Raw genomic sequence first — 15,974 nt, forward strand, 5'->3', positions numbered from 1 at the left:
AGCAAATGAAGCAATGGAGATGCTAGAAAAGGACATTGTTATGGAGAAAAGAGCATAAGATAGAAAAAATAATGGAAGAGGATGAGTTGGAGAATGAGAAGGTGATGTTCATTGATGGAATAGATAAAGAAGGACATCCAGTTTGTTATAATAACATTGGTTTATGGAAATGGAGAAGGAGAAGAGAGGATGTTAATGAGGAGAAGAGTGAGATCAATGGAGGAAGGGATAAGGTTGTTGAGGTTTAAGGAAGGAGGAGTTATGGAGATGTTGCAGGTCACTGACTTGAAGAACAGTTTGAAGAGAAGGACTATTAATGGTGATGGTGATGATGGTTCAGTGAAGGAGATGAGAACAAGGTCTATGAAGGCTGTCTCTGTTCTTCAAGATAACTACCCTGAGTTAGTGCACAAGAATGTAATTAATTTTAACTTTAATTTTTAATGCAGTTTAATTTTTTGATTATTTATTTAATGTTTATAATTTTGATGCAGATATTTGTTAATGTATCATTTGGATACTATGTATATAATGCGCTGGTGGCACCATTCATTAGCCAGAGATCAAAGAGTAAATTCATTTTTGCTAGGCCTCAGAAAGTCACTGAAACTCTCCTCAAGTATGAATAACTTTTTACTTTAATATATATATATATATATATATATATATATATATATATATTTTGTACTTCTTCCTGCTTTTCAATCTTCTTTTCTTTTGTGCATGTGTGTGTGTTTGTGTATATATATACCTACTTTTATTGAAAAGGTTTATTAGTCCGGAGAGATTACCAATCCAATATGGTGGCTTGAAAAGAGACAATGACAATGAATTCAAAGCAGAGGATGAAGTTTCAGAGATGTACATTAGAGGTGGTGAAAAGGAAACAATAGAAATTTTGATTCATGAGGTACTTTGTATAATATAGTTTAAATCTCATCAAATACAACTGAACCAATTGATTTATATATAGACAAACAATACAACAAAATACGAAAAATAACCGAATAAAATGTTTGATTGAATGAACAGGCAGGGGTGACAGTTGTGTGGGACATAACAACGGTAGGATGGGAAGTGACCTACAAAGAGGAGTTCATTCCAGATGATGAAGGTTCATACAGAGTTTTGATAAGAAAAGAGATGAGAATGGTACAGAGTATGAGGAATTCATTCCACATCAGTGAGCCTGGCAAGGTTGTCCTAACCATCAAGAATAGAACATTCAAGAGAAAGAAGATACTTTATAGAACTAAAACCAAACCCACCATCTATTTGTACAATTTACTATCTAAGAAACATCATCATCATGTATAGCAACAAAACATATCACAAAGTAAATACATCTATTTCTGTGTTTCTCTCTGTGAATCTGAGAAATAAATCTAAAGGTTTTGTTTCGATGCTACGTAGGAAATAGAACAATTGAGTCTGTAACTAAACAAAGGGTTCATGTTTAGATTCCAATTGGTACAAATACTTTCTCTGAATTTTGGCTAAATTACAAGAAACACAGTAAGCAAGTATCACACAAGACTAACAGGATCAAACAATCATCAAAGCAGGAGTCATTAAACTATTGCTAGAATGATATGTACAACAGAAGTCTAACAAATGGTACATAACGATCGAAGAAGCTTTATGATTCCCGGTATTTGGTCAGATCGAACGTTAAAGTTCTTGAGCAGCTGCAAAAATGCGAGAATGTTATAAGACATCAGATAGATGAATGGCTTGATTTTATATAGGAAGCAGAGAAATGTCAAAAGAACAACAATCACCTTCTTTCAGAGTCTCTATACACTCCAACTAGGGCTTCAGCTTTGTCATAAAAGCTGTCTTTCAGAGATATAACAATGCTTTGAAAACCACTACCTCCATCTGGGTCTTGGCTGGACCTGCCCTCATCACATGATTTTGATCTAATGAACCCAGCAACCTTAGCGACATTCAAGTTATCCAAAGCGGCATCAACTTCGTCAAGGATAAAAAAGGGTGATGGCCTAAAACTGAACAAGCAATTCAACCCAAAAAAAAAAATGAGGAAAAGCCAATAACAGCACCTTCAAGCCTATATTTACAGCTAGTGCTCTCTTTAAAACTGGTAATGCCACCATAAAAAATAACCAAAAGAGAATCAAAAGGGTCTAGCAGCAACAGGGCTGATCATGATGCTTTTAAAGTATGGCCAATGCATGTGGTGTTCAATATGTCTGAAATTGGAAAGAGTATATAGTACAAGGATGGCCTCAAGGATTGGCATGGAGCCAAAGATATGGATAACTTCATTGATGGTTGGTTGATAAGAAAAACTATGTAAAACTCGTTACCTGTGAATTGAAAAGAGTAGAGCAAGTGCAGCGACAGTCTTCTCCCCACCTGACAACTGTTCCATATCTCTAAAGCGCTTTGTAGGAGGCATTGCTGTATACTTGATGCCATGTAAAAAAGGTTCATCTTCATTTTCTAGATTCAAATATGCTGTTCCACCGAGTGGATGGGTATGGCTTTTTGTTAATTGCTTGTAGATTTTGTCGATGCTCTTAGATATATGATCAAAAGCTTCCATAAACAACTCATACCTGACCAGAAAAAAAAAACACAAACACACACATTAATCAAACTAGTGTGTCGAATAAAATCCAGTCGAGTCACCAAGATAGACCAAGATCACCATCAGATGTGAGCTATGATACGCTGACTACACATGAAATTCCAATCCTGATAAAAGCCATTACCTCTTTTGCTTGACAGCATTGTATCTATCTGATATCTCTTTTTCTTCTTTCCTTGCTAATTCAAACTTTGCAATTATTTCTCTTTCTTTTCCTTGTAGAGCTTCATATTGATCTAGTGCTTTCAGGTTTGGAGCTGTTCGTTCAATTTCAGCTACTAGAGAATCCATCTTTTGTTTAAAATCTGCCTCAAGCTTTTCCCGCTCAGAAGGTCTCAATTCTTGTAAATATGTCCTGCCTAATTCACTATAGTCATAGACTGGCTCAGGTGCAGATGATTCAATTTCCATAGGGTCCGCAACCACAGGAAGCTTTATTTGCTCAAGTTCACATTTCTCCAACACATCTTTTTTCGATGTATCAAGCTGATCACGGTGAGCCACCTATGGAAATAAAACAAAAGGATAAAAATAAAATTAATGAGGTATTAGACAATATGGCAGCAGAAGAAAAACTTAACTAATTGGGTTGCTCTCGAGGAATGAAGAGAAGAAGGTTAGAATGGTAATTTAGAATCCAAAACAATGACTTTTTGAGAGGCCACCTTTGCATTTATTTGGCGCTTCAATTTTGCAATATTCCCAGTCACACCACTATTATGCTTCTTTAACTCTTCAATAACCTTGTCGCATTCATCCAACTTGGATTTCCACTCTACAAATATCATAAAACAGAGGGTGAAAGGACCCAGCAATAAAATCCATGACAGTAATGCAGAAACATATTGTTATTTGTTGGGCAAACAACCAAATGCAAACATGATGTATAAATAGTGTCTCGGGGATAGTGCGGCACAAACAAACATTGATACTTGCAAGAAAACACAGCGAAGCACACCAACAAACAACAGCTGCGGGAATATTATGGAAAACAGAAATTGGAGAAGAAAAGTAAATAATGTTGCAGTAGTACCATCAGCTTCATCCTTAAGTTGTTCCATCTGCTCTGCGATTTCTTTTGCTGCTAGTTTAGCATCAGCCTCTTTCGTCTGGATTTCTTTAAGTTCATCAACCAATGAATCAAGAAGTGACATCAACCTTGCAATGGGAGAGTCCATATCCCGTTTCCTCTCATACTCCAGCCTAAGTTATTTAAATCATCAGGTTTAAAATGAATATTTGTGCAGAAATTTCTCAAGATCATTAATATAAACAATCAATAGAGAATAAACCGGTTCAAATCAAAACCATTAAAACGAGTCATTAGAGTTCAAGGTGAATAGACAAAATAGAGATCAATATTATTAATTCTACATCACAAGAAAAACAGGCATGCTAAACTAAAAAAAACAAAGGTACCTTATGCCAAGATGAATACAGAGAGTAGAAATGATTGCATATCAATATTTGAGCAACTGTACAAATTAGCACGCTTGATAGATTTAGATGTTTACTTACTATACGCAGGGGAGAAAAAGACAGATTCTCCAAGGAGGACAATGCATGTTATGAACGATCACTACCAACATAACCCACATGTACATAATATCAAGCCTCCCTCTTCATAGCAGAATCAATGATACCTTAAATCTTCAATAACCCTCAACTTATATGGCTATACTAAATGGGAGGCCTGGTTTCAGGCCTGAAATAGCTCCATCTTGTTTTGGAGTTCTCGTAACTAAGTTGGCTAACATGAGACAACCAACTATCACCAGGTTTCGCATTGATGAAAGAATGCACTATGCTATTAATGATGTAGGATCACATAACATATTGAACTAATTAATAGACATCCAGTTGATGCACTTATTTCTTCAATATTTTTTCAGAGCTTGAATAGACCCAGTCATGAAAATATTCTCCACTAGGAGGAAGTGAGAATGGCATAACATACTGATATTTGCACTTAGACATCTGGTTGGTCAGTTTCAGCCTTTCCTCAGATGACTCTTGAGCAATCTTGAGCTGTTGTTCTTCATATTCCCTGATGTTCTTCACTCCAACAGACTCACTGAAATCTTTGTAAATCTGGTCCACCTTGTCATTGATCTGACGTTCACGATCTTGAATATTTTGAGCTCCTTCCTCAATGAGCCTTGTTAACTATGTGCAGAAAGAGACAGTTAGATGATCAATATTCCTAATATTACCCCGATTAACATTAGCAAAATGCACATAAGCAGTACCTTCTCAAGTTCAGGATTTAACCGAGCAATCTCCTCTCTAACATTTTGCTTTTCTACTTTCAATTTTGAAAGCTTTTCCTGAATGGTTTTCTGCAAAAGGAGTTCCTTACAAATGATCAACACGTAAACAAAGAAAAAGTTGTAACTAGTAGGAGCTAAAAGTGCCACAAAGTAAAGCATAATATAAATATTGATAAAAATGACTAGAACAATTAAACTAAACAAATAAATAAAAACAAAACCTAACTCTTCAGTATATAATCTCTTCATATGTGCTTTACTTGCAGATTGCAATTAACTTTGTATGCTTTAATTAAAACTGTCCCCACATTTTGTGTGTGCAAAATAAAATCCTTAATTAATTAAGTATATCGCCAAAGCATGCATTGCAGTTCCATCAAAATTAGACAGGCTTTTTTTTTATTAGGAAATTTGCAATGAAAAAAACATCTTTGAATGTTTAGAACCAATTTTATTTTGTCATAAGTGACAAAATTAAGTTCTTAGATAAACTCATTCAATAATTACCACATTGGTGGACTGTAGCAACAAGCCGAGTAAATTAATGAAATACAATCACATGCAAAAGCTCTGGCTCAGCTTATAAAATTCTCTGAGAAAAGCTATATAAGCTATTGTAGTTACCTCCTCAATGTTAGAATAGTGAATCTTTTTTTCAAGAGAAGTGATTCTTTCTGATAATTCAGACTCTTTTATTTGCAATTCTCTTGGAGATCCAAGCTCTTCCATTTCTGATTCCTATTGTTCTTTCTTTCTCTCAAAAGCTGTGGATAGCAACACAACATTAAAAAATAAAAATGCTGCAAAGATTAAAAGATATTTCGGTCATACAAACCCTCAATTGTACTATCATCCCATTTGTTTGATCTAGCTTCCATCCCACCACTTATACCACCAGTCATGGTGCCAGACTTTGTCAGAAGGATGCCATCAACAGTGACCACTAGAATCATAAAGAACAAAACAATAAAAAATAGCAACACACATTCGTAAACATAAAATAATGATAAATAATAATTAAAAAATAAAATAAAACTGAACACAAGTTTATCAAGTTCACGGATTACAATTTACCCTTATATCTCTCCCCACTCCAGCTTAAAATTTTAGCTTCCTCAAGACTGTCACAGACAAGGGTATTCCCAACAGCATACAGAATAGCCTTCTCCAAGGATCGATCAAATGTAAAATTGTCAAGTGAAACAAAATGTGAAATCTCATTGACCATAATATTTAAACTAATTAATTTTTGGTTTAAAACTAAACGAAAAATTAGCATGTTGATCTGACAAAATGTCCTCTTTGGTCATCAACATGCAGGATCAATTAACTACACAGCCCTCAGGTCCAGAACCAGAAAACAACCAAACAAATGGTAGAAACCAGAAAACAACCAAAACACATGAAGTTAGAACACACCAAATGCACAAATGCAATAAAAATATACAGGCTATCTATAGTATGTATCCGAGATGATTGCCAAAGAAACACTCCTTGTGCAGCAGATAAACAAGCTATTATCTACAATCCCTCAAGGGCTTGTGCATTAAGGATCAACTAGCATAAAAAATCGATATACAGATTCCAAAACACATTTTGTGAGATTTATTAAAACTTTAGCAGCATAGCATCAGTTACTCTGCAACTAACAGTATTCATGATGCAAGAGGACCTAGATAATGCATTTGGCATGAGATGCGAATGAACAGCAATGCACATGCAATGGTAGCACACCATCTTAGCCAAAAGAAAGAAGAAACAAAAGCACATTTACTTTCTATCATGTTATAAAACCAACAAGACTTCTGATTAGGATATTGTATCACATCAAAAACCAGCTGTGCAGTCCCACCAAGAGTGCGCAATCTTCACTGATAGGTTTCACACGAACTGTTTGTAAAGGGATGAATGTTTGAGGAGGAAGATGCTGTCTCCTTCCAAAATACTACAAACAAAAGAAAAGTGAATAAGATCAAAACCATGGGTAAGCAAAAACCTTAGTATGCATGATAAAAACCATTTTCAACCAAAAACAAATTGTACTTTTAAATGATCACATATACTTCCCATCTAAATTGAGTATAGAAGCAAAGCACAGAGAAATATCACAATATAACTCTAAAACCAACCCTAAAGCTCTATAGAGAGTACCTTGATGCATTCTTTTCCTGTATTTTCATCTTCCACAACTACAGCATCCATAAATCTACCCATAGCAACAGTAACAGCAAGGTTGAACCTCTTTTGTGATGGCTCTATAAAGCTCTGTCATGCTAATTATATACCCCAGGAAACAGTCAGCTTTCAGACTCTGAACTGTTTCAGCAAATCGGGCATCTCTCTCACTTTCATGTTTATCAGCCTTCAGCTCACGTAACTGATTTTCAGTTTCATCAACTTTTTGCTTCAAATTCTGATACTGCATGACTGTGCACAAATTATGGAATTATCTTTAGCTAAAAATAAATATTAGCATCTACAGAAACTTGAGCGAATTGCAAGCAGAGAAGGAAAAGATTGAGTGCAAGTGATAAAAGTGTCATTTGGTCCTAATTTTTTTCAGACATACAGCCTGGGGTAAATTTTAGCAACTAACCGTGACATTTGATGCTTTTTTTGAAAACCTCAACAAGTTCCTTTTTGGCACGTGAAAGTTCTTCCTTATGCTTCGCAATTCCATCAGCAAGCTTTTTTAATCTTGTTAGCATTTGTTCCCGCTGTGACTTTAACTCTGCCTCACGAATGGTCAGCTGTTGAAAATTTTCATCCAAGTTCTTATAAGCTTCTTCAACAGTGTGCAATCGCCTGTCAAGAACCTCCTTCTCATCTCTTAGGTAAGCAGTTTCCCTCCCAGCTATCTCTTTACTGCAGCATTATTTACATTGACAGTTTATATCTGGATTATTTTGCATAATAGCATGACAGAGAAATAGACAAAAGCATAAAAAGAGAAACTCTCTGCTAACAAGTTAATAGTTAGGGCCATCATTTTTTATTTTTTCAAATGGTGATATAAATATGTAGATATCACAATACAACGAGTTCTTGGATATTTGATACTTATCAGGACAAAAAGAAGCCCTCTAATGCTATATTTCCCCAAAAAGCTTGAATAGCAACTTACATCCTGTGATATTCCTCAAGCTTATCACCAGATAACTGAAGTTTCCCAGCTTCGTCTTTACCCTTCTCATTCAGGTCCTTGATGGCTCCCTCAACATCACGTAAAGCAGCCTGCAGCTTCACTATTTCTCTTGCATGCTTCCTTTGATCTTCTTTCTTTTTGTCAAGCTCCTTCTTGCTACTTTTAATTTTTGAATTAATGCGAGAGATTTCTTCTTTTAATTTCAGAAGCTCCGGTTGCTGAAGAAATGAAGGCATACTAAATAATGGTTACGTGGGCAGAGTATAGCATTTTATGATAGGGATGGGAGAAGTTATCCATATCGCAGATCATCCTTATCGTGCATTTTTAAACTAAGCACTTCAGAGGGTTACTCTTCATTGCAATCAGAATAAACATGATAGATGACATAAGATTGTTGAAATGCTCATGAAAATGTGTAACAACAAAAATATACAAAAAAAGGAAGCTCACCTTCTTATCGAGTTCAGTTTTCTTCTTTGAGATTTTCTTCTCACACTGTGCTATCTCCTTCAGATAACTAGCTTGTTCTTTCTTTCTTGCGTCCAACTCCAGGTCAGATTCCCCCTTTAGCTTCAAAACATCGTTCAAATGTTTGTTTTCTTCTTCAAGCTCCCCATCAATCTTTTCCATGTCCCTTTCAATATTAAGAAGTTGCCATAAGAAGTGTTCTTTCTTCAGTGATCTCTGCAGGTAAGGACAACAAATATTAGTTATACGTGTTACTCAAACATGACAAAACTTAATTCACCATACCAGCTGGTCCTGCAATTGGAGATGTTTCTCAGCTTCTTCCTTTTGTGCTTTCTTTTGCTTTCTCTCCATGACTATTGTTCTCTTCTGATTATAAACAAGTGCTGAATTTTCTTCAGCCTTGGCCTTTTGAATTTCCAGGTCCTCATAGTCTTTCTTCAATTCATCAGATCCAGAGATCTGCTCCAGAAGTGCAGTAAGTTCCTTCGGGTTCTTTGAGGCAATTGACTCCACATCACCCTACAACCAAAAAGCTTTGAGATGCACAATAATTTGTTGTTTTTGATCAATGAAGGTCATGCATACACTTTAATTTAAGGCCAAGTGCTAAGATTAACAGTGTTAAGTAAGATGCATTGCATCCTAAAATAACTATAAATCGCATTATTTGAGGATGTCTATTGATCTCATAATCATATTAAAAAATTACATGAAGTGGAGCAAGAAAGAACCAGCAAAATAAAAAACCTACAATTTCCAGATTAGATGGTTTCCATGATAAATTCTCACCACAAACTAGAAATAGAAAATAGTAATGACAGCAGAAGAAGTTGAAAGCTTTACCTGAAAAACGAGGAAATTACGGGCCTTCACAAGGATTCCAAGAGATTTCAACTTGCCATTGTACTCATCCCACCCAACAACCCTTCCGTCGATCCTATACTCACTACCACCTGATCCCGTTATAGTCCTCGTGAACTGGAGCTCAGACCCATTCCCCGTCTGGTACACAAGCCTCACAAAGGCCCTTCTCCCCTTCTGCTCCTTCTCTCGATCATCAAAGGCATAGATGAGATCCTTGAGCTGCGCCCCTCTAAGCTGTACAGACCTAACACCAAGCACAAAACTAATAGCATCCATGAGGTTAGACTTCCCGAGCCATTAGGACCAATAATCGCAGTGAAATCGTAGAAAGGACCGATGATCTGGTGCCCTTTTGTACGATTTTGAAGTTCTCAAGCTCCAGGCGGTGAATTTTCCCCGGCGAGATTAGCGACGGCATCGTTCCAGCTAAAGCTAGTGAAATCGGCGTCGAAATTGAAAGCTAGGGTTGGGGCAAACAATCACATCACAAGGTTTAGGGGTTCAAATAAGCGATCTCGAGGTGGAGATCATGGTTGAATCTAGGGTTTCAAGGGAGGATTTGAGAGCTAGGGTTCCGTGTGAGCGAAGGCGGGAAAGGAGAAAAAGAAAGATAAAAACAACGAGAAAATTAGAACGAAAATAAAAATAAAAACACACCAGCGATGATAGAACATAAGGCTTCCTTCGCACGCTTTATATATATATATATTTTTAAAAAAAAATTAATTAATTAATTAAATTTGACCTTTTTTATCCAAATATATTTTAAATAATTTTATTTCACAAATTTTAATTTTATACATTTTTTTATTAATTTTTTTATTACTATATAAAAATTAAAATTACATTAAAGTCAAGTACTAGTACAAATGTATTTTATTTGGATTCCTCGAGATTAGTATTTTTGAATCCAACGGTGTGGATACCGGTTCGTTTCGCTTCGGTTCACAAACAGGATGTTCAACGTGGATGGATATGAATCTCGATTGGGGAGCGAGGGTTTCGAGGGGTTTCGAGCTCTCGCCATGGTTTCTCTCTCGACGTGGTTTCGCTACGCCGCCAACAAGTTCGAGTACTCCCTCTCTCTCGGTTGGAAGGTTCGATCTGTGCTTCCCTGAATGAATGGCTTTCTGTCCTTATTTTCCCCTTGTTGTGATCCCTGATTTCGATTCCTTTGCCCCTTTCTTTGTTTTACCTTCTTGAATTGTGGATGAGGGGTCTCTTTTTATGTTCTTGATTGTTTTGATTTCTTTTTAGGATTTTTTGATCGAGGTTGGTTTGACTCTGAGGTGGGCTTTTCTAGGGGGTTTCAATTTGGTGATTTGGGTTCTAGGTCATTTTCTTTTGTTAGGGAATGGTTGTTCTTTTTTTCATGTCATAATGCTTGTGAATTTTGATTGGATTTATTCTCTTTTCTGCAAAATTTGATTTTTTATTATTTGTCGATGACCGATGTGGGGCTTCTTGGATCTTCAAATGGTTCGTATTTGGGTGTGTGCTTGGATTGAGGAAAAATGCAGGAAAGGATGATAAAAACAAAAGATGATCTTTGATTTATGGTGTCATGTTATCTGTTGAATGAAGAAATATAGAATGGATGCCAAATGAAGTGCTTTTTGTGAATTGTTTCTCTTTATCTTTCCTTTTGCCACCACTTTCCCCATTTCGTTCTTTGCATTGACATTGGTGTTTTCTACATCAGAATATGGCCTTGTGGTTCTGTCCATTAAAATCACCTCAAGAAGGCTATCACTATCATTTTGGTTAATCATAAATCATAATTAGCATTCAATTTTGGAATTCAAACCAGCCTTTTGTTTGGAAAGGAAGGCCTTTTTTAGTCTAATTTGTATGCCTTACCATACAGAAGTACAATATAGGTCAAATTAATGGGAGGGAGTTGAGTGATGCAATTTGGAAGAACTTCTTTTCAAGGCAAGCTGACATTTTTTTGCACTGGAACAAGGGTGAAGAAATGACACCAACAATAACAGGGGAAGGAGGGACTCTTCTTGTCAGGAAACTGCCCTTTCCAGCTCCAACGTATGGCCACTTTTTTTTTTTTGGGTCTAATAATATAGCACCATTTCTTGTTTATAAATTTTCTCACTATCATCATTGTTTGACACAAAATTGGTTAGAAAGTACTGTCTTTTGAAACTTAGCATTCAGCTTATAAAGAGTCTTTTTTCATCACCATTCTTTATCATATGTGATTGTTATATTAATTGGCATTGTGCAACTGTCAATGCAGTTATCTTCTGAAATCTATCAAGGTGATATTAAAAATTTTTCTTATGTTTATAATTTTTATTAGGAAATGTTGTAGCCTGCAATCCTACATGATAACAGTATTTTATTGCTGAGCTTGTGGACAGCTGTGTCTCGAAGCATCCATGAATCTTGGGCTATAGTGTTTGGGTCAATTAGATTTTTACGTGGTGCCATGACTTAGGTTCATTGTACTCTCAAAGATTTCTTTTCTTCTTTATTTTCTTACTTGGCAATAATAAGGATATTCTTTTCTATCATTATGGCCATGTTTCTATAAAAATGTTATTGCTTATTGATACATTTTATTTTCTTCGCCCTTTGACCTTTTAGTGTTTCTTGGGTAAGATGAATATGGCTACCCTGTTGCATTTTGCCTAAGTGATGATCGTAAACTACACTGTTTTTTTGGTGATGGATGATTTTGTGCATAAACAACATTTTTGGCCTTTTGAGCCACATAAATCAAGGGATGTATAAATTTTTCACTAGGAACTGACGTACAGGTGAAAGAACTGTACTCTACAACACCAACAGGGAGCATATCTGCAGTAAGTCTAGGTTAGTTCTTTACGTCTTTTTATAAAAATTTTAAGCTACATCTAAAGAAATCTACTATGATGATAAATTTGGCTACTCTAGATTTTCCACTAGATCAATAAGGCCCTGCCATCTTGAGGTGAATGATTATATTGTTGAAATTTTAACTTGTTACAAGTATGCACCCTTACATTCTTTCCAAATGTTTTACTTCTTCTACCTTTTGTTTAGTAAGATTTTTGTGATAAAGAAAAAACATAGCAGAAGACCACTGGATTGTAAACGTAGCTGTTTCAACGGTATTTGTACTAAAGATGTAAAAGTTGGATGCTTTACTGTTAGTGCCTTGGAAAGTACTTTGAACTTTTGTTCCATAGACTTGGTATTTGGGTGTTAAGTGGGTTTTTCAAACATATATCCAGGAATGATTTATCATGTATTCATTTCTTGTTTGCAAGGCACGTGCTTTTGGGTGGGAGCAATTACCATATAAGAATGCATGAAAATATAAGAAGCAAGAACTAATGGAGAAGAGTACAATCAATAAACTTGCATTTTTATAATTCTACTTAACAAAATCATTAGGACACATAATCATGTTTTCCAGATTGCCAAGATGTACTCCTTATAACTTGTAAATAGTATATTAGCTTTACTTGATGCTTCACAGGCATTATTAGTTCATTCTATTACCCTATGCACTTGGTTCATTCTTTTACATCATGAGTATAGTATATTCAATGACAAGTTCCTCCAACATGCGAAGCGAGTGCAATTGGCAATTCCTTTCATTCTATTTTTATTTTTATTATTCATAAGAGTTAGCACCATTTATTCGTATTAAGGAAGTATTATTTTTTATGTAAACATAACTCATTATGGGCAATGAAAGACCCACTGTCTTTCTAGTTAATGACTCTTTTTGACATTTCACCAACATTTGTTTGTCCTTATGGGGTTACTGTAGGCAAGTTTTTGTTGGAGATGTGGTCATGTTGAAAGACCCTGATAAGCCAGATGATTATCTTGTCAGAAGATTGGCTGCAATTGAAGGGTATGAGATGGTCTCCAAAGATGAGAAAGATGAGCCCTTTGTTTTAGAAAAGGATCAGTGTTGGGTGATGTCAGACAATGAAGCATTGAAGCCAAAGGTAGCTGTGTGATTAATTTCTGTTTGTAAGCATGTTTATAGACATAAAAAGACCATCATAAAGAAGTTTGAATTTCATAAAGGAGTTTATTGTATTTAACCAGTATATCCCAATACTCCTACCTGACCTCTCTGCATCTGATGAGGTTCATGCCCCAGTAAATGCATTTCTTACCAAAAGTTTTTATTTGTCCTTGGTTGTAGGAGGCCAAGGACAGTCGTCTGTATGGTCCTGTACCGATGACTAGCATTGTTGGTAGGGTTATCTATAGCTTACGCTCTGCTGTGGACCATGGACCAGTGCAAAATAGGTGATCTAGCGATTTTCAATTAGTTCCCTTTCCTGTTTCTTTGACATCATGAGAACCTAATATATGTTTTTGTCATCCAGTCATTTTGCAATGAGCCAAGATTCATCAGTTTTGGCGGTTGAATTGGATGTTGATGAGATGGCCAAAAGTACCAGGACTTGAAACATTGTTCCCCAGTTTATCTGATCTACCAAGGATATGCTGTTGCCTTCCCTGAACATAGTAAATGGAAGAACAAGTTTTTCCTGCACAAGATGAACTCAGTTTCCAGTTTTTCGGTCTCCATCTTAAGCATGCTGCATCAATCAAATTCAACTTTTGTCTGAATTGTGTAGAAGACATCCATCCCAGTATTATACTATTTTATCTTGAGTTGCGTTTAGTGCTATAATTGGATGTCTTCTCTCAATTGCTCAGCTGGCAAAATTCTTGATACTGATATTGCACCTGCTTCATCAGGAACCATTGTCCATCTTTTGGGGTACTGTTGTATTTTTGATGTTTTAAGTCCTTTTATAATTTATGATTGATGATGACGATGATGATGATGATGATGATGATGATGATTCTCTGTCCGTAGAGCTCAAATCTGAGACTATTAACAGGATTGTTTTGCATTTTATGTTTTTCTTTTTCGATTATAATGAGCATTCTGAACCCACATATTAATAAGACAGTTATAAAAACAAATGAACAATCTGTGTGAAAATGTGATTTTTTTTTTAATGCTTGTTATTCTGTATTTTTATTGATTTATTCTTATATGTGATTTCAATTAGACTTAAGGGTGGATTGTTGTCAAAATGAGGTAATCATTTTCATAAAACTGCAGATAAATGGATAATAAATTTTAGAGGAGTCTTTTCTAATATTTGAATTTGCAGGTGTGTGTGTGCAAAGTAACTATGGTTTTTTCATATGCCTTTGCTATAATTAAGCCTTTTGTAACTGAAACTCTCTTTCTTACTCTATAAAGTTTTTTTTTTCAGTTTAAACCAAGTATGATAATACCTTTTGCAGCAATGTATAATTTTTATTCGATTTCTGATGGTACTGATATACTTGACATCAAATTATTAGTTTTACATCTATTAATGGCATAACAACAAAGATACCAAAGATTAAGAGGGACTTACTCTTCTGGTCAGCTTTATTTCAAATTTGGCCAAAATTTGCAGGGATTTGTGAAAAAGATCGAAAAGAAACTCGTCATTATATTTAGTATGCCATTATAGGATTAACCTTGGCAGCTCTACAACAACGTGTACAAACCGGTATTTACTTTGAAATTTCGACACCCTTAGACTTACACTGTCAGCTTTTCTATTCTGGGGATAAAAACTGGGATTTCTATTCTGATTTGATGCTATGTCATAATAGTTAGTGTCTTCTATTGCAGCAAAACATTTGTGAAAGTTTATCATGTTCTCAATCAGTTGCAGATGAATCCAGAGGATTCAGTCCGATTTCGAGGCCCGCCGGTAACTGACTTTATTGACCAATCTGTAACTAAGATCCATGAAATTTGAAGGATTTATCCTGTGTGAGTCGTCGAAGATTGTCAATGCTACAATACCTGCATGAAATATGTATAACTGTGTAGTCTCTAAAGATTCAAACAGGGTAATTGGATTTAAAGACGGTGCCACCGATACAAGGCTCTTGTTGATTGGGGTCTGCATTAACTGTGATCACATGGCTGACTGCATGTGTTATCTGAACAAGATCAAAACATCGAAATGCAATGTCCTGTTTGCTCTAGCCGAGATCGAAACTGAGTTATTAAAGATGGTCATTACCATAATGTTTGCCGGGAACCTAATAAATTCAGAGATTTGTTGTTGTTGTTGATTATTGTTGTTGTTTTTCGGTTGTATTGATGGTAACATAAAAAAAAATCAGTTCCAAGTACACCTTTGATATCTCCAGAAAGAGTTTGTTGTATGTATGATTCTGTTGTAAATTGCATTGAATTCACTGCAACTCTTAACAGATAATTACTGCTGAAACATTGAGGGAATTGTTCAGAAGAGTGAAAAGACACATCATGAAACTTAAATCCAATCAAAACTTGTGGCCTCTAACCATCAAACAAAACACCACAAATTTGGTCCAGTCCTAGTGCTCCAATGAATGACAAAGCTTTGACATATCATCTTCACTCATTGCATGCAAACAAGTGTGTCTAATTGTTGAAACAATTCTGCACCACTGAATTCTTGCCTGATAGTTGCAGCAATTCAATTCATTGTCCAGATTAAATCACATCAAGATTGCCACTAAACAAAGCAACATATATATATATATATATGCTATTCTTGACTTCGATTGTACA

At 35.6% G+C, this 15,974-nt stretch overlaps 3 protein-coding genes across 3 annotated transcripts; 2 read left to right on the forward strand and 1 right to left on the reverse strand.

Annotated features, from left to right (window-relative positions):
- The first annotated feature begins 51 nt into the window (after positions 1 to 51).
- LOC120259359 (patellin-4-like) lies at positions 52 to 1,588 on the forward strand. Its single transcript, XM_039266950.1, has 4 exons — positions 52 to 417; positions 495 to 619; positions 769 to 910; positions 1,033 to 1,588. Exons 1-4 carry the CDS (start codon positions 190 to 192, stop codon positions 1,315 to 1,317), a joined length of 780 nt encoding a protein of 259 aa, XP_039122884.1. The 5' UTR covers positions 52 to 189; the 3' UTR covers positions 1,318 to 1,588.
- Positions 1,381 to 10,016, reverse strand: LOC120259388 (structural maintenance of chromosomes protein 1-like). The gene is given in 22 exon segments (XM_039266983.1): positions 1,381 to 1,688; positions 1,782 to 2,009; positions 2,331 to 2,582; positions 2,739 to 3,118; positions 3,280 to 3,389; positions 3,648 to 3,817; positions 4,572 to 4,780; positions 4,864 to 4,953; positions 5,509 to 5,648; positions 5,720 to 5,827; positions 5,959 to 6,068; positions 6,703 to 6,754; positions 6,757 to 6,829; positions 7,036 to 7,137; positions 7,139 to 7,311; positions 7,487 to 7,749; positions 8,009 to 8,247; positions 8,483 to 8,716; positions 8,786 to 9,022; positions 9,347 to 9,660; positions 9,663 to 9,726; positions 9,729 to 10,016. Coding segments are annotated over 22 exon segments (3,654 nt in total). The 5' UTR covers positions 9,786 to 10,016; the 3' UTR covers positions 1,381 to 1,639.
- Positions 10,017 to 10,334: 318 nt separating this feature from the next.
- LOC120259370 lies at positions 10,335 to 14,329 on the forward strand. The gene is made up of 5 exons (XM_039266961.1): positions 10,335 to 10,464; positions 11,235 to 11,410; positions 13,146 to 13,329; positions 13,533 to 13,639; positions 13,720 to 14,329. The coding sequence occupies exons 1-5, from the start codon at positions 10,393 to 10,395 to the stop codon at positions 13,799 to 13,801; spliced, it is 621 nt and encodes a 206-aa protein (XP_039122895.1). The 5' UTR covers positions 10,335 to 10,392; the 3' UTR covers positions 13,802 to 14,329.
- Positions 14,330 to 15,974: the final 1,645 nt, after the last annotated feature.

This window comes from Dioscorea cayenensis, chromosome 1 (assembly GCF_009730915.1).
Source record: "Dioscorea cayenensis subsp. rotundata cultivar TDr96_F1 chromosome 1, TDr96_F1_v2_PseudoChromosome.rev07_lg8_w22 25.fasta, whole genome shotgun sequence".
NCBI lineage: Eukaryota > Viridiplantae > Streptophyta > Magnoliopsida > Dioscoreales > Dioscoreaceae > Dioscorea > Dioscorea cayenensis.